Raw genomic sequence first — 20,907 nt, forward strand, 5'->3', positions numbered from 1 at the left:
ATTGAAGTATAGGTGTAAGCGTAGATTTAGGTATGTAAACCACGGTAGATGAAAAGGGTGGCTAGAATATAGTTGACTTTCGATGAAGCTTCGAGAGAGTACAGGACTCGCGTTCGGCGTCGGGTTGCATATATTAAAGAACGAGTACAACTTGTATAGCAAATTGTAGGGGGTTCCAGATTTCGCCAATGGGACCTAGTACCTTATGTAGGTCTGGTAGTATTGGTAGTATTGGTACTGTAATATACCTACCTAACCTATGTAGGTAGATGATATCCCTTCTTGTTTGATATGTAGATAGATACCTAGGTAGGTAGATAGATATGTATCTTTTCCCTTGGCTTCTCACTTGTTCACAACATAAAAGGAAATATATATAAAATATATAAAAATATATATAATATTCTCCTTTTCGCGTTCTTCGTCGCGGTTATAATATAATGATGTTGAGGATAAAAGATAACTGTTAGAAAAATTGTCGAATACGAAGCGACCAGCGCCAGGCCTAGACAGGAGCCGGGTTTCGCGGTAGATTTTAAAGTCTCCGTTAAAGGATTGATGTCCCTCAGTTCTTTTTATTAGTCCGTGTCGGTAACCCCCTGTAACTTATAACTCAGCTTCAACAAATGGAGCCGTATAATTGGTCAAGCTTGACCCCAGACAAATTTGGACAAGGTTAATCAGTCGCGAAAATGCCCAGCTGTTTAGACTGGGAACATTGAAGATTAGCAGTTTCCCAACCGTTAGGAAAAAGTTGATTTTACACATTTGAATAAGGCAGGAACTACAGTCCAATATATATATAATACAGGGCCCAGGCATGTGCTGAGTATGTATGATATGTATTGTACAATAATACATGCATCTATACAGTACATCTATACAGTCACTCCATGTTACTTTATTCAATGTTGATAGTACTGCATTAGCACTAACATGTTCCCTAACTTACCACCTACAATATATGTAACTAAGTGCACATATATGTAGTAGGCATACATACTTACGAATCCCCATCCATCTATTCCTCCTCCCCGTCATGGCCAAGCAAACTTGACCAAAAATGATCACAATGGTCTTTTTCGAACACAGCATGCTAAGCTGATTAGAAGAAGAATAAGAGAAAAAAAAAAGGCAGAAAGAAAAGAAGTAGCTGCGAGATGCCGCCACTAAGATGCAGTCATGCCAAACCCGGAGGACCACTACGTTACAGGAGCCAACTTGATCAAACAGACTAAGGTTAGGTGCGTTCAGTCAGGCCTGTGCCACAACATCATTTAGATCATTTGGTTAGCAAGGAACTATCAGATGCAATTGACTGGTGAGTATACGATTGGCCTGGCACAACTCGATATGGCCTGATAAAACATTGATTAATAAGTGTGTAAGACTGTGAGTTGGTCTTGTCAGGCCGCCAGATCGCATACAATACCATGGGAGGGGAGCCAGTAGGATTCAGAGTCATGGAAAGAGTGGAAGCGAGAGGCCTCATCGTCGTTGAGATAATATGGAATTCACAAGTTACCTAACCTACATGCCTACATGCCTACATGCCTACATGCCTACATGCCTACATACCTACCCAGTACTACCTATACCTAATACTAGTTACTTACTAGTTACATATTCGAGGTTGCTTACCTATGTATGTAGCATGTAGTTAGTAACCAGGTATCTCAAACATGTGTTGCGGAATTGCGAAGCTGATCCATCTGACGACTGATGTGGACTCTAGTAATAGGGTGGGTTGTCTCTCCTCACAGTCACTAGGTGTAAGTTCTCAGACTTGAGATAGCCTATTCCGATCTATATTACGGAAGCATAGGAAATTCAGAGACATCCAGACCATCTAGACCAACTAGACATGACCGAGCTGACCGCTCCAAGGTTCCGTGTCGCCGCGTTTGGCTGATTAAGATCGCCCCGGCGGGCTGCAAGTTTCGCAGGTTTCGCAGGTTTCAGAATTAAAAACTGGATGATGCATAACTTTACTACATATGTAACCTCAGCGAACTTTTTCCTACTTTTCCTACTTTCCCTCCCTTCACTGCAAATTCTTCCCTACCTTCCCTACATATAATGGCGAGATGCCTGTCATGACCAACATGCATGTCCTACCACAACGCTTGGTGAGGGGGATCATGGGGAAATACCAAACTTACAACATCGATTTGGTTTGCAACTAACACCGTCAGTGCTCCCTGATGTGATGTTTCAATACATTGAATAGAGTATCCCAAGGTACCTACAAAATGTAGCATGTTACGTACTAATATACTAATTAGTCATGGCACAGATGTACGTACGAATATGATGCCTGCGAAAAGAGTTGTTTCGTGAGATTATCAGTACCATATAAGATGTGTGAACTATCCATCTCTCTACCGGTGCGAGTTGATCAATGGAAACAATTCAACACAGGGCACTTTATGGTATTAGCCACCGATCCCTAGCTGGGGGGCTTGGAGCCCTGGAGCATCTAGACTCCTAAGCAATGCCCAACAGACAAGACCAGCTCGCAAGCAGACAAATGATTTTCTGTTACAGGGCGTGGAGAAACACTTGAAACGATCAAATTGTTTGGGAGACGCTAATATGCGGATTTCCTTGGGCGTAGCAGTACGCAGATATGGTAAAGTACGGAGGGAATGTTTTGTAAAGGTTTAGACGCAGGTTTAGACGCAGATCGGATCTGCAACGACAATCAAGTTAAATTTTGGGTGGTTGTTACCTACATAAGATAGAAGCGTGTATGGGCGTGTCCCTTTCTTGCCATCATTCACTCTTGAATTCCTGCCTGCCTCCCTTTACTACCTAAGCGTGTGATATCTAATAGGTAAGGAGACGATATGCCGGCTAGTAGGCAGTACACACATGTACGAATAAGGCTGGTTGAGAGGTCACCAACCACTCTGGATCATCGCCAGCCTTACTACTACCTAGACTAGTTCTAGGTGGGCTGGTAAGTGTGGGAAGATGTGCTGGGGTTTTGATTGAATCATTTATGAACTGACCACTAGGAAATTCGATTCGATCCAAAGCGCACATCAATGTTAACCATGAGGGGAAAACTAACATTGAAAGGTAAGGTTATGATTACTATGATTTAAAGATGCATTCAAGCACCAGCCATCAGGGTATTTTTAAAGAGAATGATAATGAAGGAGTGACAGCTGAGAGAGAAGAGATCTGAGAAATTGGCACGGTAATCAAACATTGAAAATTAACTATTAACTGCAAAAAAAAAAAAAAAGGAAAGAAAGAACATTAATGATTGAAGCTCAAGCTACTGACATGAACGTACCTTAAGTGCATAATAATGCCTAATACCTAAACAATCATGTGACAGCTGCCAATGTTTGCGCGGCTACGTCTTTCCTGGATGTCCGACCGGTAAAACTGGGGGCTGATGAGGTGAGGCTGCACATGGGCTGTAAGAGTGGAATGCCTAAGGCCATACATCATACATCATTGAATGTTCAAGGTTCAGTGTCGACACCTTCAATGTTATGTAGTAGTACTGTCCATGGATGTATTGACCTATCTGTCTGTCCAGTGGTTGCACTTGTGCATATGATACTGCATAGTGACTAGTTATCATAGTACCTAGTACTACTAGTAGTAGCAGCACAGGCAACATCAATGATGTTCAAAGTTGGAAGTATGTATGCACAATTTATGTATAATTACTACATGTAGGTACTAGATCAACATTATGTATGTACAAGTACATATATATCCATGTGGATCGTGATGTATGTAGTTAACTTGATTGCATGTTACCTGCTAAGATCAATATGATAATAGCCCTGAAGCTTAGATAATGCATGATATTTTGCGGTAATAGATCAATTGAAACGCACTATCAGGTACCGATCAGGTACCTGAGGAGTACCGTACTACTCGGATTGACCATGATTTATCAATTTACATACCAATTTACCGCACATTACCACAAGCCAAAAGTTAAGCTACAGTACATAGGTGACAGTACGGCATAGTACTTGTACAAGAGAGATTGTACCTGCCTAACCTCGAGGCTTACATATGTACATAGATTTCGAAACGTCTCTTTTTTATTTTTATTTTTTATTTTTGGTGGAAAAACAATTAAAGCTGGACAGGACAAGACGTAAGAGAGGCCAACGCCAAAATAACCAAGTGAACCAGTGACCCAATGACCCAATGACCCAATGACCCAATCGACCCAAATAAACTAAAGACGAACACCAAAAATCCATCAAATCCTCTCTCTTCACCTTGGCGACCAGTGAAATTGTCATACTAACAACTTACTTACTACACACCTTTCTTTAAACATACCCATAACCCATTACCCATTACCCATTGCCCATTGCCCATTGCCCATTACCCGCTACCCACTACCCACTACTCTTTTTACATTTTACATTAACCATTAACCATTAACCATTAACCATTAACCATTATTGCCCTTCAATCATTACCCATTACATTCTAAGCTACTTACATTACAAGGTAACAACACAACACAAACAAAATTTCACATTCACCTTGACCTTGCCCTTTGCCATCCCCATCCAGCCCACACAAGCCCAGCCAATCCATCCATTCAAACTATTCATCCAAAACCCAGCTAACCAGGTACCTATCTGCTACCTAGTAGGTACTAAGGTAGCTTCGCTTGCCCCATCTATCCATGATTACCATTATCATTTTAATGTGGCTGAGGTAAAAGACAAATCCCATATAATAAAATTGCGGGCGCCTGTGTCTTTGCGTCTGCGTTTCTGGCGTGCGTGCGTGCGTGCGTGCTGCTTCGGGTTTCCACTGTCGCCAATCTCCCACACCACTAACTACCACTTACCCAGTCGGAGAGGGGCAACAACATAGTGACCTGCCTTTGCCAAACAAAGCAGACAGCAGCATCTTCAAGTGTTACTTACGCTACATACGCTACATACTCATCTAACCCACTCATCACATTCATCATTCCAGTTGTGTTCTTTAATCTGCTCCTAGGAACTTCTAGGCATACTAGGACCCCGAGTACGGAGCTGATCGCACATGACTCCCCCGTACCCATTCACCTCATTCACCTCCAACTTCCTACAGAATGCCGGCCAAGAACAATAATCGACAGTCGGCATCGCAGGGCCCCGCACCTTCGAAGGCAACGGCAAAGTATACCAACAAAGATGGAACGAAATACATCTCTGTTCCCAAGTCATCTGCCTCGACTCCGCCCGCTCAACCGTCGCCGACTACCACCTCGTCCTCTAGAGGTGGTGCCCCGACTAGTATCCCAGCTACCGCTGACGTAGCCCCCGCGCAACCAGTGAATCGCAAAAAGCAAAAACGTCGAGCGAAAGCTGCCGCTAAGGCTGCCGCCGAACAGGCTGAGCAGGCTGAACAAGCCGCGAATGGTCTCCCTAGTCCGGCATCCACTAGCAGTGCGCTTTTACCCGTCCCGATAGAGTCGCAGAAGAAGGACCTACACAATTCCCGCAACATTGCGTCTAACGAAAGCCATCCATCCCACCATCACGCCCACATCCACAATGGCGAAGATTGGGGCGACGAGACCGAAAGTGATGATGGTGGCCATTCCTTTAGCCAAACGACCAACGGGACTGCGCGAAAGTCCAAGAAGTCTAAGAAAAAGAAGAAGCAGAAGGGAATAGTCGAGGAGCCGGTGAACGACCACCCCTCTGGCATATCAAAGGAAAAGATATGGAACACCTCCGGGCCTGAAGAGAGAGAGCGTATCAAGCAGTTCTGGCTTGGGTTAGGAGAAGACGAGCGAAAGTCGCTTGTGAAGGTCGAGAAGGATGCCGTGCTCAAGAAGATGAAGGAGCAACAGAAACACACGTGTAGCTGTTCTGTTTGCGGGCGCAAAAGAACCGCGATCGAGGAAGAGCTGGAAGGCTTGTATGACGCGTACTACCAGGAGTTAGAATCATTCGCGAATCAGCCTCAAAACCACCCGAATGCGCCGCCCATGTTTTCTCCGAAGAGATTTGGTCCTATCAGTGGCCTACATCCTCCCGGCGCCTTACCGTCTAGATATTCGAATCATCATCCCTCTCATGGCCGCATAGTAGAACACGTGGACAATGAGGAGGAGGAAGAAGAGGATGTCGAGGAGTATAGTGACGTAGACGGAATAGACGAAGAGGAGGATGAGGACGAGGATGAGCCAGAGGAGATTCCCCGCGACCTATATCCGACCGATTTCTTCAACTTTGGCCAGAGTCTCACTGTCAAAGGTACGTTGTAACCCACAACCTTGGTTCATACGTTTGTCCAACGTGTTTGAATAACATGTCTTAGGCGGCATTCTTACTGTAGCAGACGACTTACTCAAGAACGACGGCAAGAAGTTTATTGAGATGATGGAACAGCTAGCCGAGCGACGAATGGCTCGCGAGGAAGATGCCAAGGACCACTACGCAGGAGCCTATGGCCACCCCGTTAACGGCGCGTCCCTACCTACCCCTCACAACCACCCGCCCCCAGAGGATGAAGAGTTCGACGAGGACGAGGAGGAAGAAGAGGAGTATGATAGTCAAGACGAAGACTATGAAGAGGAAGAGGTATATTATAAGCCTGCTCTGGACGTGCCTTTGGCTGATATTCTATATAGGACACAATGACGGAGGAGCAACGAATGGAAGAGGGTCGGCGAATGTTTCAGATCTTTGCTGCGCGTATGTTCGAGCAAAGAGTCTTGACCGCATATCGCGAGAAGGTTGCGAGAGAGCGACAAGAGAAACTCATCGAAGAGCTCGAGGAGGAAAAGTCACAGGAGAGCCAGCGACAGGCTAAGAAGGCAAAGGAGGCGCAGAAACGAAAAGACAAGGCTGCCCAGAAAAAGCAAGCCCAGCTTGAGGAAAAGGCAAAACGAGAGGCTGCAAAGGCTGCCGAAGAGGCCGCCCGCTTAGCAGAGGATGCGCGAAGGACAGAAGAAGCCAGGCTCAGGGCTGAGGAGAAGCGCAAGAAGAAGGATGCGCAGAAGAAGGCTGAGGAGGAGGAGCGGCAAAGAAAGGAGCTCGAACGACAACGACGCGCCCATGAACTCAAGGAGAAGCAAGCGGAACAGGAACGAAAGATCCGCGAGGCGAAGGAGCGCGAAAAGAAGTTAAAAGAAGAGCAACGCCGAAAGGAGCAGGAAGCTCGCGAGCTTAAGGAGCGCGAGACTCGAGAGCGAAGGGAAAAGCATGAGAAAGACAAGAGAGACAAGGAGTTGAGAGCGGCTCAGGCCAAGGCGGAACGCGACGCCAAGGAAAAGACGAAGCAGGAAGAAAAGGACAAGGCGGCAGCCAAAGTCATAACACCTGCAGCGCCCATTCCTATACAGCCGGCAAAGAAACAGCACCTGATCTCCGTTCCTGCCATTCCTCATCAACCTACGATGAATCATCCATCCCCTCAAGTCGCCGTTGCGACTCCTGCTCTACCTAAAGCTCCCACGCCTATGAAACCTCGGGCCGCTTCCCAAGAAGTGACGAGATCAGTTTCGCAGGCTTCTCATTCAGCCTCCGGTCCAAGTCAAAACGTGTCGCCGCATGCTCTCACGCCGCTGCATACCAGCCCTGGCCCCATCGGCCCACCGAGAAAACCATCATCAACAGGACCCACTAGTGCGGGACCTCCGGTTCAACCGGCCTCTCCCCTTCACGCGGGAATCAAGAGCCCGCCCAGTTCACATCCTGGATCTTTCAACATGGGAATGCCTCCTATTGGGATGCAGTTCCCTCCTGGAATACCACCACAGATGGCACCGGCCTTTAACCGAATGCACGATCCGATATTCCCGGCCCCCGCAAACTTTCGTCATATGGGCATGCCGGTACCGCCAGGTTTCCCTGCCCCTAATCCAATGGTCGGTCGACCATTCCCAATGCCGCACGCGCCACCCGGGTTCCATCAACCATCAGATCAACCATTACCCGCAATGCACCATCAAGGCTTTTCCCCAGAGGGTGTATCAGGGCATCCACCGTCGCATTCGCGCCACACATCTTTTGATGCTAACCCACTGGACTTGAAGGGTTCAAGTAGCAAGTCTCAGCCCATTGGGAGACCAGCACCTATTGGTAGACCTGGTAGTGTTGTCCACGGCCAAAAAAGCCATGACCTGTCGGCGGACATCGATGACGTTAGTAATCATTTGGGCAGTAGTGCTCTATTGGATGATTCAGAGGAGCAATTTGGAGGCATTGGTCCTTCTAGGCAAGGCACTGCTATTCCTGGAGCCCTCCCTCCGTTCCCCAGTGCTCCATTTATTGATCCATTCCTTGGCTCGCCCATGAACACCGCGTGGGGCCACCCGAACGTATTCTCCCCGCCGCCCGGGTTCGCCAACCCAGCATGGCCGCCAAATGCTGCGTTCGGGTCTACGCCGCCTGGCATGCGAGCCTCGCAGCCTCGACCCATTGCTGTTCGCCAGATGCTAGTCCGCGCCTGCAAGGACCTCGAGGCCCACGCTGCAGACTCGACAGGTTACATAGACTTGTCCGCTATCAAGGGGCACGTGGACTCCATCAACCTCTCAGTAAATGAACCTGTGTCAGAGGCGGAGTTATTGGAGATGTGCGAAACCGAAGGAAATCCTCAGAATGGTGGCGGAGGCTTCGACATCCGACGTGACGAGAACAGTAGCAAGGTCTCTATTCGATTCGAAGCAGATGGTGGATCGGTTCCGGCTTCTTTCTCGCGAAGTGTGGGAGCTCCTGGAGAAATTGGCAGTCCGGTCGTAGGAACTGGCTCGCCTAGCCACTTCTCGGGAGCTTAGGTAGGATACCAAGGATTCGGGTCACGGCCTGACCATCTTGTGTCCAAGGCCTAGGAGGACTACGACAATTGCATGAGGAATTTATAAGGGGTAGCGGCTTTATTGCCACTAGAGGGGAAAAGGCTAGTCACCAAGGAGATTAGAGGTCGTATCTAAGATTCTCTTTCTTCTGGGGAGAGTCGGGGGTGAGTCCGACTCGAAAAAAAAACTTGTCATGTACCTTTTAGACCGTGGCTGGGTGAGCATAACACGGGTGCCCTTTGTAATCAGTACGTCGGCAGATATCCCAGTTTTTGGGCAAATTCATCGTTGTGAAAAAACGAAGCATGATAGGAATTCATTCTCCTTGTGCATTTTTAAGAGACATTTTTTCAGAGGCAGAGGAGAAAAAAACATACTGTTCTCTTCTTCTCTCTTTGAAACTCGTCATAGTTCCCGATTTAATTTGTGAGCCCAACAGAGCAGAGCAGGAAGGACATTTATTATGAATGGAAAACCCGGTTGTGCATAATGAGTCTTCTTTTTCTTTTCTTTTCACTAGCTGTGCCCATAATTATGTGCCTGCGTTGGCGGTTCGTATGCATGAATGGCATGCTTAACTTACCCTAGGTACTTACTTACATTCGATGCGTGAAGAGCAATGAGTGATGAGGAGAGTCGTTAAGTTTTCATGGGTTCGGGGATTCATGGATGGATTGGTAGATGGGCCTACTGTTGAGTGTGAGTGTGACTGTAGGTGAGTAGGCGTGAATGCGTGACTACCTACCTACCTACATACCTACCTCGTGTACACACCCAGACCTCTCTCGGTCAGGGGTAAGTAAGTATTGTTCACACATATCTACTTAGGTTAGGTACTATGTATGCATAGGTAGGTAGGTATATACTGATCCTAGGTACGATTTTCGACCACTCTCAAGGTGACTTGCTTGATAGGTAACTAGCCTCCATTAACTAGGTAATATGAAGACTTTTTCGGCTGATCTAATAGGTAGATGCCTACCAACTTCCCTACAGTACTTCCCTAGGTATGTATGTACATGACTTTAACAACTTGCTTAGAAGCCGTACTTTATATAAGTAAGTCCCTAGGTACCTAGGTAGGTATCGTGAGATTGAGTAGGTAGGTTGGGCAGGTTACCTAGATATCGAAGCTCTTTCTTTAGATAGGTATGCAGCATCACCGCCCCCTTCTTTCGCTCCTCTCAACCCCCTTACTACCTACCTACCTACCTACCCACCCCTACCCCCATCACCACCACACTCAGCTCGTTCATAAGCTGTATTTTGTAAGATAGATACCTACCTACCTACCTACCTAGGCTAGCTATCAGGTCAGGCAGGCCTAGTATTTATTTATTTATTTACCTACCTAAGGTACCTAAGGTAAGGCGGTTAACGCAACGCAAGATCCTGTTAAATAAAATAAAGCAAGCTGAGAAAACAAACATCAATCAGCGAGTACCTACCTACATGCAAAAAAAAAAACTCTTCGTTCGGAAATTTCAAGCTACACGTACCTATGTACATTACCTAGGTAGGTATGAGAGAGAGTGATTACTACCTAGGTCAGGGGGGGAGGGGGGCTAGGACTTAGGTACGCACCACCTACCTAGGTACCTACAGTAGGTATTCAACGGCCCAGTTGGAAGAAGCTATTTACGTGCTTGACTGGTATGTAGGATCATCAGTCGTATCGTGCCATAGGTATATTAATTAGCATTGATTAGGTACACAAGGCACCTTTGCCAAATAGACGAGCAAGCCAGCTAGCTATCCCTCCTATTGTCACTATCCTTGCCTGTTCATTTTCCTAGTCCTTCAGGTTCTCAAGCAATACCTAAGAGCATAGTCATCCACACCTACTAGAAATGCATAGTCAGCCCTAGAGGTTAGAGGTGGGCCATCCCAAGTGCTTCAAAGCAGCTTTTTCATTGTATCATTTCATGGATATTAACTCAACACATCCATCGTAATAAAGACGTGGAGCTCTAGCTAGCTCATCTTATGTAGGGGGTATAATCAGATCCCTTTCCTCGCAGCAACGTAGACCCCCAATGCCATGCAATTAGATAGATAGGTACCTATCCCTGAGATTCATTCTCCCTCTCTCCTTTCCTTCCTTCATTCCTTAGACAGTGTAATAACCCTAATATCGCGTAAGAATGTCAGACATCGAATTCATTCGTTCCGTTCCACCGATTTCATCGCGCATTACCCCCCCTTCTTCAACTTCTTTGTATACCTAGAGACCTAACCTAGGTAGACTTAAAACCTCTGTCCATCAGAGAACGGGTTATTACTGCCGTACCCCGCGTGCCCGCCTGCCGCTGCGCCCTGCTGGGGGTACTGGCTATACGAGACGGGCTCATTTGCCGCTCCAGCCAGGGTACTGCTATTGCTCTCGCTCCTGTGGATATCACCCTGATAATAAGCCGCCTGGCCCCCACTCTGCGGATGCGTAACAGCAACATCCCTCTTAACCGCAGGCGCAGCAGCGGCGGCGGCGGCTGTCTTGGCGATATTCGCGGCCTCGATCTTGGCCTGGCGCTTGCGGATGGCGCGCTTGTCGCGGCAGCAGAAGTAGATGAAGACGGCGATGCCGAGGGCAAGGCAGACGCCGAGGAAGACGGTAACGACGATCTCGATGGTGTCGAGGGTGTCGCGCCGCACCATGCACACGGCGTTGCCATTGTCGTCCTCGGAGCAGATGTTCTCGTCCGCGCAGACTAAGGTGGGCACGACGGTCTCGAAGCACGAGAGGGTTACGCCCGAGGCGGTGCCAGTGGATTGGACCGGGCAGGAGGAGGTCGTGATGGAGGAGGTCGTGCTGCATTGCAGGCTGGACTTCGAGCTGCTGCCGGTGGTGGTGCCTGTGGTACTTGTGGCGGTGCTGGTGCCGGTTGTGCTTGTGGCAGTAGTGCTTGCGGCGGTGGTTGTTGCAGCAGTGGTGGTGGCCGCGGCAGTTGTGGTTTCGGCGGTGGTAGTCTCGGCGGTAGTTGTCTCGGCGGTGGTTGTCGCCGCAGTGGTTGCCGCGGTGGTGGTTGCGGCCGTAGTGGTGGCATCTTGGGGTTCTGGAGCTGGGGTCAGATTCATATACAATATTCCGTGGATTCCACGGCCCTTCATTCCTTATTTTTCTTTCACTTGTTCAAGTAGGTGAGGGAGGGCTTACCTGGGAAAGGCTCAGGCGCACGCCGTCTAAGCTCTGCGATAGACTTCTCGTTGTCACACTTATTCAGGATGAAGCGGGCCTCGATGCCAGCCTCTGGCGTAGTGCAGCCAGCGTTTCGGAAGCATCGCTCGAGATCGCTGGTCTCAAGGTACCGCGGTGCGTTGAGGAAGCAGTATTCAAGGGAACCTTTGTCACCACAAGCGGCCCCCTCGGAGAGCTTGACAGCGCTTAGGTGGATGCATGGGGATCGGTCCGGCAGTGCCGAGTTCACGGCGAGGGAAGATCCTGAGAAGAGAAGGAGGATGGGGAGAAGGGTGGATGGCAGGAGTGCCGCGGGTGAGCCATGAGTGAGCATCTTGGTCGATTAAGTACCTACTACCAACTAAGTAAATACTATGCTGGGAAGTTGAACGTTGCTGGCGGCTGAGCCAAGAAATTGGTGTAAGTTACCGTAATAGGTAACTCGGATACTGTGGAGACCGTCTGGATAGTTTCAATGTTGTTGTGGAGTGAATTCGAACCCAGTTCTCTTTTCAAGCGTAGAAATACCAGACAAAACTGGTCTTCTTGATTCTACTAGTCAGGTTTTGTGGCAAGTTGAGTGACACCTTGTACTTCCCGACTCGTCTGGTCTGGTTTCGTCTGTCTGTTTTGTGTGTACCACCGCTAAACAATTAATAACCTATGTAAGTGCCTTAGGTTTCTTGAGTCTTAAACACTTGCACATCTGCTGGTCCGGAACACGCGGAAACTTTTCAAAACAAGACAGATCTGCGTAACGAAGAGGGAAGGGGGGCTGGATTATTATATAGGGCTAAAGGAGATGAGGAAAAAAACTTCGGGGGCCAGTTGGGCTCGTAGAGCTGAATATGTATTGAAATACATCCTCCTGTTCGGCTTTCTACTTGCCGCTAAATTAGTCAGTCTAGCCCATCACGACGACGCGTTTATCAGGGTCTCTTCCCCTTTAGGACAGGACCGGACAGGAAGAGAATTCTGGGAATTCTCACGGCAGATGCCTAACAAAAGATCTAGGTGATAAATACATAAGTCAAAGCAACATGAGACTCGAGGCTTGATACATATCTTTTTTTGGTGGCTTACGTCCTGTCCTATAGGACGACCATGCCAAAGACGCATCACATATCAGTGGCTTACTCGCAAGCTGCATACCCATCCTCCTGGCCGCAGTCAATTAATGCTTTAATGCCTCGTTCGTTGACTGGGCGGTGCTCGCTAGGTAACCTAGGATAGGAAAGGGTGATTGACCCAATGAGGATACGAGACAGAATTTCGGACTTTTATGGAAATGGACTGTCACATCTCTGCATGATGTGTCGTTTGAATAGCTTCCAAGGTTAGGTACCTACTACATAGAGTAGCACACAGGTTACAGTTGCTAGTTAGTTACTTGGAGATGATGAATATGAAAAACTGCAACAACGTATGATTTGTTGTTGTTAATCTTAGAAGTAAAGAAATTTCTGGGAGCGTCGGGGTCTCTTACTAATATTCGGTAGTCCTAAGCCCGCAGCTAATACATAGTACATAGAAGTATGTAACTATGCTAGGCAGGATACATACATAATTCTATGCATTTTAATGTTAGTAATTACGGTTATCTCGGTAGTTTGACTTGCTGGCAACACGAACTAGATCTTGATCAGGTTAAGCAGTGTACGTACTACTATTGCATGCACACATAAGGCTGTACCCCCCTGGTTGGTGCGGAAGAGCTAGCAAGGTGGCGGAGCCCAGAAAACTGCTCTACGGCCAACCGCAGGCGGATTATCGATGCCTAGAGCGTGAGCTGAATGGATGTTGGCTTCTTTAGCTTTTAAGCTTTTCCAGGATCTGCTTGGCTTGTTTAGCCCTAGGTGCATATATGCAACCTATCTATATTGCTATTATTGATGTATGTACAATACCTATTATATACATATGTGTGTACTACAGAGAATATTGCGTCGCCCTGTGGACTTGACCGACGGGCAGCCCACTCTCGACAGAACCACTTCTAATGTAGCATCGTGCTGTCAATATTCTCTATACCTTTTCTGAAGCGGAAAATAAAAACCACGATATACAATCTCATGACCCAATATAGGTATGCATACTTTAGTGTCTACCTAGTGTCGGGTGGATTGTAAACAACCGAGAGCGCATTTGCTTCACACATAGCCCAAATTCACGAGAAGCAATATTATCGATTTGAGGAGGAGTGAAAGGTCTACCACATATCGGATTTGTTAATCACACTGAACGTCAATCGTTAGTACCATGACAATCCACAATAACAGCCAAGGTTAAAGTAAAACATGAGACAATTTCTTACTCTTGCATAAGTAGTACTTCTATATAACACGGCAAACAGAAACAAACTTCTTCAGGGCATCCTTAATATCAAATAGAAACTTTGAAACTGAGTTTCTTCGCATAAAAAGCATCGCGACTTCCGTAGAAGCCTCCAGTAACCAGCAAGTGCTACGTATGCGTAGTAGCTACTCAGGGGCTCCTTCACCCACTCGGTATTGAGGTGATTGGCGCTTAATAACATCATGATTCATAAAAGTATCAGAAATGCATGGGGGTGCCCTGATGACCTACAGCAGAAACAGGCGGTCGTCAAACTCTTCTGTATCGAAACATCTATCAATTGTACCAAACCTCTCACGTCAATATCGAAGCACGCTTATCACAGCCTGTCGCTCTATATATTTGACTATCCCCTACAGCACCTTAACAAGGTGCTTTACACGCAACATCTTGCCCCTCTAGAGTCAAATCCGTATTCAAGACTCTACACCTCAGGGGACGAATGGTTGCGGACATTCGAGGCTTGAAAAATAACGTCGTCCTTAGCGACGCCTATCCAAGCAGATGGCATGAGTAAGAAAGCTAGACCACACAGTCACGAGGTGGAATCTAGAAGATGCGGAACAACATCGCCGTTGAGTGGAGGCTTCTAACACCTCCTCGGAAACTACGAACATTACATACCTAGATATGTGTCCAGAATGTTTTGAACAAACTTGTTTCCGGGTCGACAACGACGATGACTGACCCCCTGCACTTAAATTCTCAACAAATCGAGATTCAGACAGACATGGCACAGAGATGGAATGAACTCCGACCTGACGGGCTGAGAAGTGTAAACGGCAAAAACCTGGAGCAAATTGGTCATTCTCCCTTCGAGATATTGCATGGACATCTTCCGGGAGGAGCATTGGTTTCAGAAGACTATCATAAGATGATGGGAGAAGTGGGTGTTGTTGTCTTGAATGCCCCGTCGACTTCACGTCAGAGTGTTGGGCTGGTAGAGGTTTTCAACAAAAGTTTCCAGGACATATTTCCTTAGTTTTGGTACTGCGAAGCTATTCCAGAATAATTCCATGTAGTTTTAACGGCATGTGGCTATTTTTGTTCTAGCTAACCCGAAGCTCCTTTGGCTACGCTCGAGGTAGCACGACCCAGGCTTAATAAACCCCGATCCCCTCAACACCCGGGGAAGGTGGCCCATTTCCCCACGAAGAGGCGTGTTGTCCGCCTTCCTATTCTCACTGAAGAAGAGCCGTTGTCAGCAAACAAACCCTAACCTTCAGAGGGAGGACGAAAGGCACGTCCATTTTAAGTCCCCTGAGAAGCTGAGCCATCCGTGGCGGAGCCCACCAAATCAATCACCTTCCCAATCTCCTACTGATAATTCCACCTTATCCTCCCCTTTTTCTATCCGACCTTTTGACAAGCTTTCGGGGTCCCTCACGCTTGGTTCTGCTACAACTACTCGCGGAATCCTCCAGAACACTTGGTAGCTCTGCTCTGCTCTCATAAAATTCGTTTTCACCCTGCCGGCGACCCTGGTCGTCGAAGAGGGGTTCACGAATTCCTAGGAGGGCCCGCAACCCCCTCCCATCACTTTTCCCGCCCATCCACCCTTCACTTGCCAAGATTCCGCCCTGCCGGCCCTACGCCGAAGAGGGGTCTCCTGGTCCCGACCTATTTACCGCTATTATTATCCATTTTGTCATTACTATCTATCTTTCATGGCAACCCCGGATTACCAAAACCTCTGCTGGGTCGCAGCCTTCATCACCGAGAATGGGGACGTACCATGGGTGCGCCGGTTGGATCCGGATATTACCAATCGTATACTCCTCAAAGCCATCAACCTGCCGCCTCACATCAAACAGGAGTTCCAGGCAGCCGAGTACGAGCTGCAGGAAGCGGGGTACGTCATGCTCGGGGAAGAGCAGGAGGAAGGTTATCGGAGAAAGCCCTGGGCATTTAGGCACCTTTCCTTTCGAGTTCACCTCTTCCAGGTACGCCCTCACTTTCTCCTTCCCGGCCCACCATGGCATGTCGACTGTATCCTTGCTGTGGCACGCACGTGGTGTGAGTTTGTTGCAGGTGCCTCAGGCACCCTTAGCTCCATATGGCCCTTATGGCCATATATTGGCACTCCGCCATCCGTAGTTGGGAATAAAGCAAGCTTTCTTCCTTTCCTCTTTCTTCTTCTTGGTTGCAGATGTACTGCAACAGAGTTATTTAGGTACGAGGCATCTCAATGTACTAACTAGGTTACTTGCCTCCCTAGTAGGCAGGTTGGTACGTTGAGCTTTTAAGGGAAATTTCGGCCTCAGCGGACACTAGATGACATGATATAACATAAAAATAACATACCTCGCATACTCACTCGGCGCGAAGCGCTTCACGCCGGCGGCGATCGCGGCATCGATCAGGTTCTTCTGCGCCATCTACTCCGGGTCCGAGAGGATCTGGATGAAGGATAGGAGCGTGTGGGTTCCCTGCAGGGCGGCGACGAGGCTTGGCTGCGAGTTGTAGTCGACTACCTGCCATTGTATTGACGGCGGGGTGGGGTCGGTGGTGGGAGCTTCCTATGCGGGTGGGATGCTGGGGATTAGGGGCTGATTGCTAGGAATCGCTGGGACTTGCCTATATAGGTAGGTACCTGGGTATAGAAAGGGGGGGGGAGCTTCTTACCCTCCTGCTCAGTATGGTTATCTCATGTTTCTTTGATGCCAGAAGGGCATCGATGACCTCTTGGGACACCTCTGTTTTATGTGATTTAGTTTGTGATTTTATTTTCTGAAAAAAAAAAATCTTTCACTGGATTCGCGAGATTGACGCACGCCCGGAACCACCTGCGATGGCGATTTTGGCCATTGTGGATAGGTGTTGGATCTGGTTCGTTACGGTGTTTGAGCAACGCTTCGTGCGTGAGCTGTAAATACCTGAGTAGCTGATAAGTAGGCACTAAATCTAAGCGCTTGATGTAAATAGAATGCAAGAACGTCTTGGATGCTTTAACTATTCGGTATTACTCGGATTGCTGAGCTTCTCCGTGTTCCTAAAAAGGGGGGGAGACATGAGTCTGTGCGCAAGTTTTCTCTGCGACAGCGGGGATGGGGATGGGGATGGGGATTTTGGGGCCGTACATGCAGTAGTTCATGGAAGTCCTACATATGTCCCTGTAAGGATCAAGGGATACTTACATGACATGCATGTGATATTTTGGCACGTTTGTGATACGGTGACATATGTATGTATGTCGCCCCAGATGATTATGCTGCCTGCCGACGCACAGCTTGTTCTTGGTGCTGATAAGTCATTGTATAGTAATCATTCGCATAAGGTCTTCTGTGTTAGTATTTTCAACATAAGTACTAGTTAGGTACTACTAATCGTAACATAGCAATCGTTGTAAATGGATATCACATTGTCATTAAGTAACTCATAGAGATAATAACTTGCTTTATTAGGTAGTTGTCGTTCCCGAAACTCATAAACTCAGGTACAAAGGATGAGAGCCTTAGTGACGCGATAGAACTCCATTTTGCACCAATAACATCCAGCCTGAAAACAGTACCTCTTCTCGAGCTGAGCTACGCACGCATGGTGAGATGCGGGCACTTAACCGTGCTGGACATGGGTCACGGTGCCGTCATCCTTGACGTGGACATTCAGTCGGTCGGGGTTGAAGTCTTTGGTTACCATCATGCCCGGCTGAATGACACGGCATTGTTGGGGGAGATCCTTCTTGCAAAAGTTCTGAGTGATTGCATGTATTAGTTATCTACTGCCTGTGGTATGTGGTATGGAATGAGAACCTGCCGTCTCAGTGTGGTCGTTGTCAGAAACTGTCTTGCCCACCAGCTTGCTCGACCATTCTGTGGTCTTGTCGTTTGAGTTGCTGGTGATTCCTGGGATGACGAGAGGCATTTTGGTGTTGAGTATTCTTGATAAAATCTAGTATGCAGGTTCGTGGCTTGAGTGTAGAGAGTAGCTTAGTTTCAAAATAAGCAGAATAAGAAGGAAGAGTTGTGGAATTCTTGATCGACTTTGTTCAATGCTCTTATAAGAAAGCTTGAATGTCTAAGGTTGAACACGGAAGTCAGCCACAACCTTGGATAAAGTGTGTTTGGCACGACGTATGCAATGACGTATATGGCTACCTACATGTAATGTAGTACATGTATGTATTACTACCTAGAACAGGCTTGTAGACGCTACGGAAAATCACGTGGAGGTCAGGCTAGGTAGGTGTCTATTAGGTAAGCACTCAAAGTCGGTTCAATGTTTGCTTGAACGAGTTCGGTATTGCAACAAATTGTCTGGTTATGAGATTTAATGAATCATTATAGTCTGATTTCATGGAGTCTGCCCGCATCACCTCGGGATTTAATTTATGCTTCGAAAATCAGACGATCGACGGGCTGCAGCTTGCACATTATATGCAAAGCATAAATACCACGGTATAAGTGGGGTACTTTTATACATCGAAGCAAAGTACTAGGTACATAGTTACAATCAATTAACTACTATGTAAACCAGAATTCTAAAACCTGCCCCGCGCCGCTGTCAAGTGCGACCGCGGGGCACCTCAATCGAACTGCCCCTCCAAACTTTCACAAGCTTCCATTTTAAACTAAACAACTACAACAACACCATCATTAAAAACAACCTCCAAGTCAATTAGGGATAAATCAGACAAGATGTTTAAGAAAGAGTAAGTAATCTTGATAAATTATGGTACGGTGATTTCTGAGAAATAAATTCTTTGTTAACTTACAAAAATAGCATATCCCCCGCCCCCAAATCCAAGCTAAAGTCGTCAGTTCAACGGTCGTTACGGCAGTCCCTATTGACAACATACCCTCTCTTAAATCCCTATATCGATGAGATCCTACCCAAGAAGGGCTCACTGGAGGCCATGAAACTTCCTGACCGTTGCACCCTATATGTTCTCGACTCCCAACCCCTCTTTTTCCAGTACGACACCGCCACCCTACTACCGCATCTGCGCCTCGTCCACCGTTTCCCCGCCGCCTTCCCCAGTATACGCATAGACCGTGGTGCGATCCGTTTCGTCCTTTCTGGTGCCACACTCATGGCCCCCGGCCTGACGAGCGCAGGTGGTAGGCTACCAAGTGGAGTGTACGAGGGCGGAGAAGGGAAGGAAGGCCTTGACGAGGATGAGAGGTGGACGAGGGAGCTAGAGAAGGGCGAACCGGTTGTGGTGAGAGCTGAGGGGAAGATCGAGGCGTGCGCTGTCGGCTTCTTAGTCGTGGGGACCAAGGAAGTTAAGGAGAAGGGCAAAGGACCCGTGATCGAAGATGCGCATTGCCTGGGTGATGGTTTATGGAGGCTTACCGCGGTCTAGAGAGTGAGTTACTGGGCAATCTAATTCCCTATTCGTCACCATTCAATGGTGATCTACGCGAACATCTCGGGAATAAGAATTCACGTGCTCTGGACAAGCACTATGGAAAAGGCCGATGGCAGCGGCCTTCCCACGGCTAAGTAACATCGACAGGGACCGAGTATACATCCAAAGTATAAAACGAGCAATATTAATTTCAATGAGAAACTACGATAGGGTCATTGGGTGGCAGTTTGAAGCCGAGCGAGTAGGACAGCACTCAAATTTATGAATATATCTACACGAATTATACGAATAAAACGAACTTTGACAGGGTATAAAACGATTTAACATTTTTGAATGAGCAGTAGCAGCGTATCGACGAGATATTCTTTCGGCGAGTGGGAAGTTTGAGATACTTGGAATCTCTACTGGAAACCACAAAGAACATGGCTTTTACATGACGAATGGACAAACAGGACTAGATACCTACTATGTGGTAGATTGAAAGGACAGATGATACGATTCACTGAAAAACAAATACAAATTTGAACCGGGCAATGTATAGCATTTGGTCATTGGTATTTGGTAGTGTTACGGGACGGAAGTAGTCACATTGGTAAGGTAAAACATAAGAGACTGGAAACTTGGCACAAATAGCAGGTATTTATCTCGTTATTTCGTTACCTATCATAATTCCCGTAGAGTCCCCTCAACTACCCCAGAGTTTTCCCATTACCAAGCCCTGAATGCCTGATCGCACACCTCCTAGTATCCGAAGACCCCATAACGGATTCCTGAAGGTGGTGGGGGTTTGAGTTAGTAAATAGGATCTGGTATGGTATAAATAGGTAGGTAGGTAGGTACATTAGGTAAGGAGAATTGAAGTAAAGGTAGGAAGATGATTCGAAGGTTAGGAAAGGGTGAGAAGGGAGGAAACAACATACGCTTTGAACCAGGTAAACGGAACGTCATTCTCCATGAGATTATGCACATTCTCGGGGTCTGGCAGGACGCTGTTGGTGTTGCTGCAATTGTCAGCTTCTTTTTTCTTTTCTTCTTTTTCTTGACTAGAATATTCATATAAAGGTGAATGGGAGGAGAAGGGAGGGAGGGAGAGCGAGATGGACCTCGACATGTAAGCCTTGGGAAGGCCATCTTTCAAGTTCCAGCTCGAATTTCATTCATATTCAGCACCAGGTAGTCGTTCCAGTGGCGATGGTCTTGGTGTAGGAAGTGTATTTGGCGGAGCCATTTTGTACCACGCCGTCAGGGTCGTAATAATCGCCACGAGCA

At 47.4% G+C, this 20,907-nt stretch overlaps 5 protein-coding genes across 5 annotated transcripts; 2 read left to right on the forward strand and 3 right to left on the reverse strand.

Moving 5' to 3' along the window:
* The first annotated feature begins 4,689 nt into the window (after positions 1 to 4,689).
* GGS25DRAFT_213386 (salt tolerance down-regulator-domain-containing protein) lies at positions 4,690 to 8,883 on the forward strand. Its single transcript, XM_049256898.1, has 3 exons — positions 4,690 to 6,248; positions 6,313 to 6,575; positions 6,626 to 8,883. Exons 1-3 carry the CDS (start codon positions 5,096 to 5,098, stop codon positions 8,774 to 8,776), a joined length of 3,567 nt encoding a protein of 1,188 aa, XP_049117369.1. The 5' UTR covers positions 4,690 to 5,095; the 3' UTR covers positions 8,777 to 8,883.
* Positions 8,884 to 10,473: 1,590 nt separating this feature from the next.
* On the reverse strand, positions 10,474 to 12,540 carry GGS25DRAFT_213441 (uncharacterized protein). Its single transcript, XM_049256900.1, has 2 exons — positions 11,952 to 12,540; positions 10,474 to 11,850 (listed from the first exon to the last, which is right to left on the reverse strand). The coding sequence occupies exons 1-2, from the start codon at positions 12,304 to 12,306 to the stop codon at positions 11,045 to 11,047; spliced, it is 1,161 nt and encodes a 386-aa protein (XP_049117370.1). The 5' UTR covers positions 12,307 to 12,540; the 3' UTR covers positions 10,474 to 11,044.
* Positions 12,541 to 16,616: 4,076 nt separating this feature from the next.
* GGS25DRAFT_213500 (uncharacterized protein) lies at positions 16,617 to 17,369 on the reverse strand. The gene is made up of 3 exons (XM_049256901.1): positions 17,102 to 17,369; positions 16,953 to 17,023; positions 16,617 to 16,846 (listed from the first exon to the last, which is right to left on the reverse strand). The coding sequence occupies exons 1-3, from the start codon at positions 17,133 to 17,135 to the stop codon at positions 16,706 to 16,708; spliced, it is 246 nt and encodes an 81-aa protein (XP_049117371.1). The 5' UTR covers positions 17,136 to 17,369; the 3' UTR covers positions 16,617 to 16,705.
* A 298-nt stretch (positions 17,370 to 17,667) lies between these two features.
* On the reverse strand, positions 17,668 to 18,611 carry GGS25DRAFT_484499 (uncharacterized protein). The gene is made up of 3 exons (XM_049260467.1): positions 18,429 to 18,611; positions 18,084 to 18,344; positions 17,668 to 18,020 (listed from the first exon to the last, which is right to left on the reverse strand). Exons 2-3 carry the CDS (start codon positions 18,189 to 18,191, stop codon positions 17,883 to 17,885), a joined length of 246 nt encoding a protein of 81 aa, XP_049117372.1. The 5' UTR covers positions 18,192 to 18,344; positions 18,429 to 18,611; the 3' UTR covers positions 17,668 to 17,882.
* Positions 18,612 to 20,282, forward strand: GGS25DRAFT_484501 (translation machinery-associated protein). Its single transcript, XM_049260468.1, has 2 exons — positions 18,612 to 18,978; positions 19,050 to 20,282. Exons 1-2 carry the CDS (start codon positions 18,965 to 18,967, stop codon positions 19,630 to 19,632), a joined length of 597 nt encoding a protein of 198 aa, XP_049117373.1. The 5' UTR covers positions 18,612 to 18,964; the 3' UTR covers positions 19,633 to 20,282.
* Positions 20,283 to 20,907: the final 625 nt, after the last annotated feature.

This window comes from Hypoxylon fragiforme (genome assembly GCF_022984875.1).
Source record: "Hypoxylon fragiforme strain CBS 206.31 chromosome Unknown GGS25scaffold_4, whole genome shotgun sequence".
Lineage (NCBI taxonomy): Eukaryota > Fungi > Ascomycota > Sordariomycetes > Xylariales > Hypoxylaceae > Hypoxylon > Hypoxylon fragiforme.

Excerpts from the sequence above, each read along its gene's own strand:
- GGS25DRAFT_484499 (XM_049260467.1), bottom strand. The coding sequence starts at position 18,191 with ATGCCTCTCGTCATCCCAGGAATCACCAGCAACTCAAACGACAAGACC. Across the intron at positions 18,021-18,083 it reads ACAACGACCACACTGAGACG|AACTTTTGCAAGAAGGATCT; the intron begins GCAGGTTCTCAT and ends GCAATCACTCAG.
- GGS25DRAFT_213386 (XM_049256898.1), top strand. The coding sequence starts at position 5,096 with ATGCCGGCCAAGAACAATAATCGACAGTCGGCATCGCAGGGCCCCGCA. Across the intron at positions 6,249-6,312 it reads CCAGAGTCTCACTGTCAAAG|GCGGCATTCTTACTGTAGCA; the intron begins GTACGTTGTAAC and ends AACATGTCTTAG. Across the intron at positions 6,576-6,625 it reads AAGACTATGAAGAGGAAGAG|GACACAATGACGGAGGAGCA; the intron begins GTATATTATAAG and ends TATTCTATATAG.
- GGS25DRAFT_213500 (XM_049256901.1), bottom strand. The coding sequence starts at position 17,135 with ATGGCCAAAATCGCCATCGCAGGTGGTTCCGGGC. Across the intron at positions 17,024-17,101 it reads CATCGCAGGTGGTTCCGGGC|AGGTGTCCCAAGAGGTCATC; the intron begins GTGCGTCAATCT and ends CACATAAAACAG. Across the intron at positions 16,847-16,952 it reads TAACCATACTGAGCAGGAGG|GAAGCTCCCACCACCGACCC; the intron begins GTAAGAAGCTCC and ends CCACCCGCATAG.
- GGS25DRAFT_213441 (XM_049256900.1), bottom strand. The coding sequence starts at position 12,306 with ATGCTCACTCATGGCTCACCCGCGGCACTCCTGCCATCCACCCTTCTC. Across the intron at positions 11,851-11,951 it reads TGCGCCTGAGCCTTTCCCAG|AACCCCAAGATGCCACCACT; the intron begins GTAAGCCCTCCC and ends CCCCAGCTCCAG.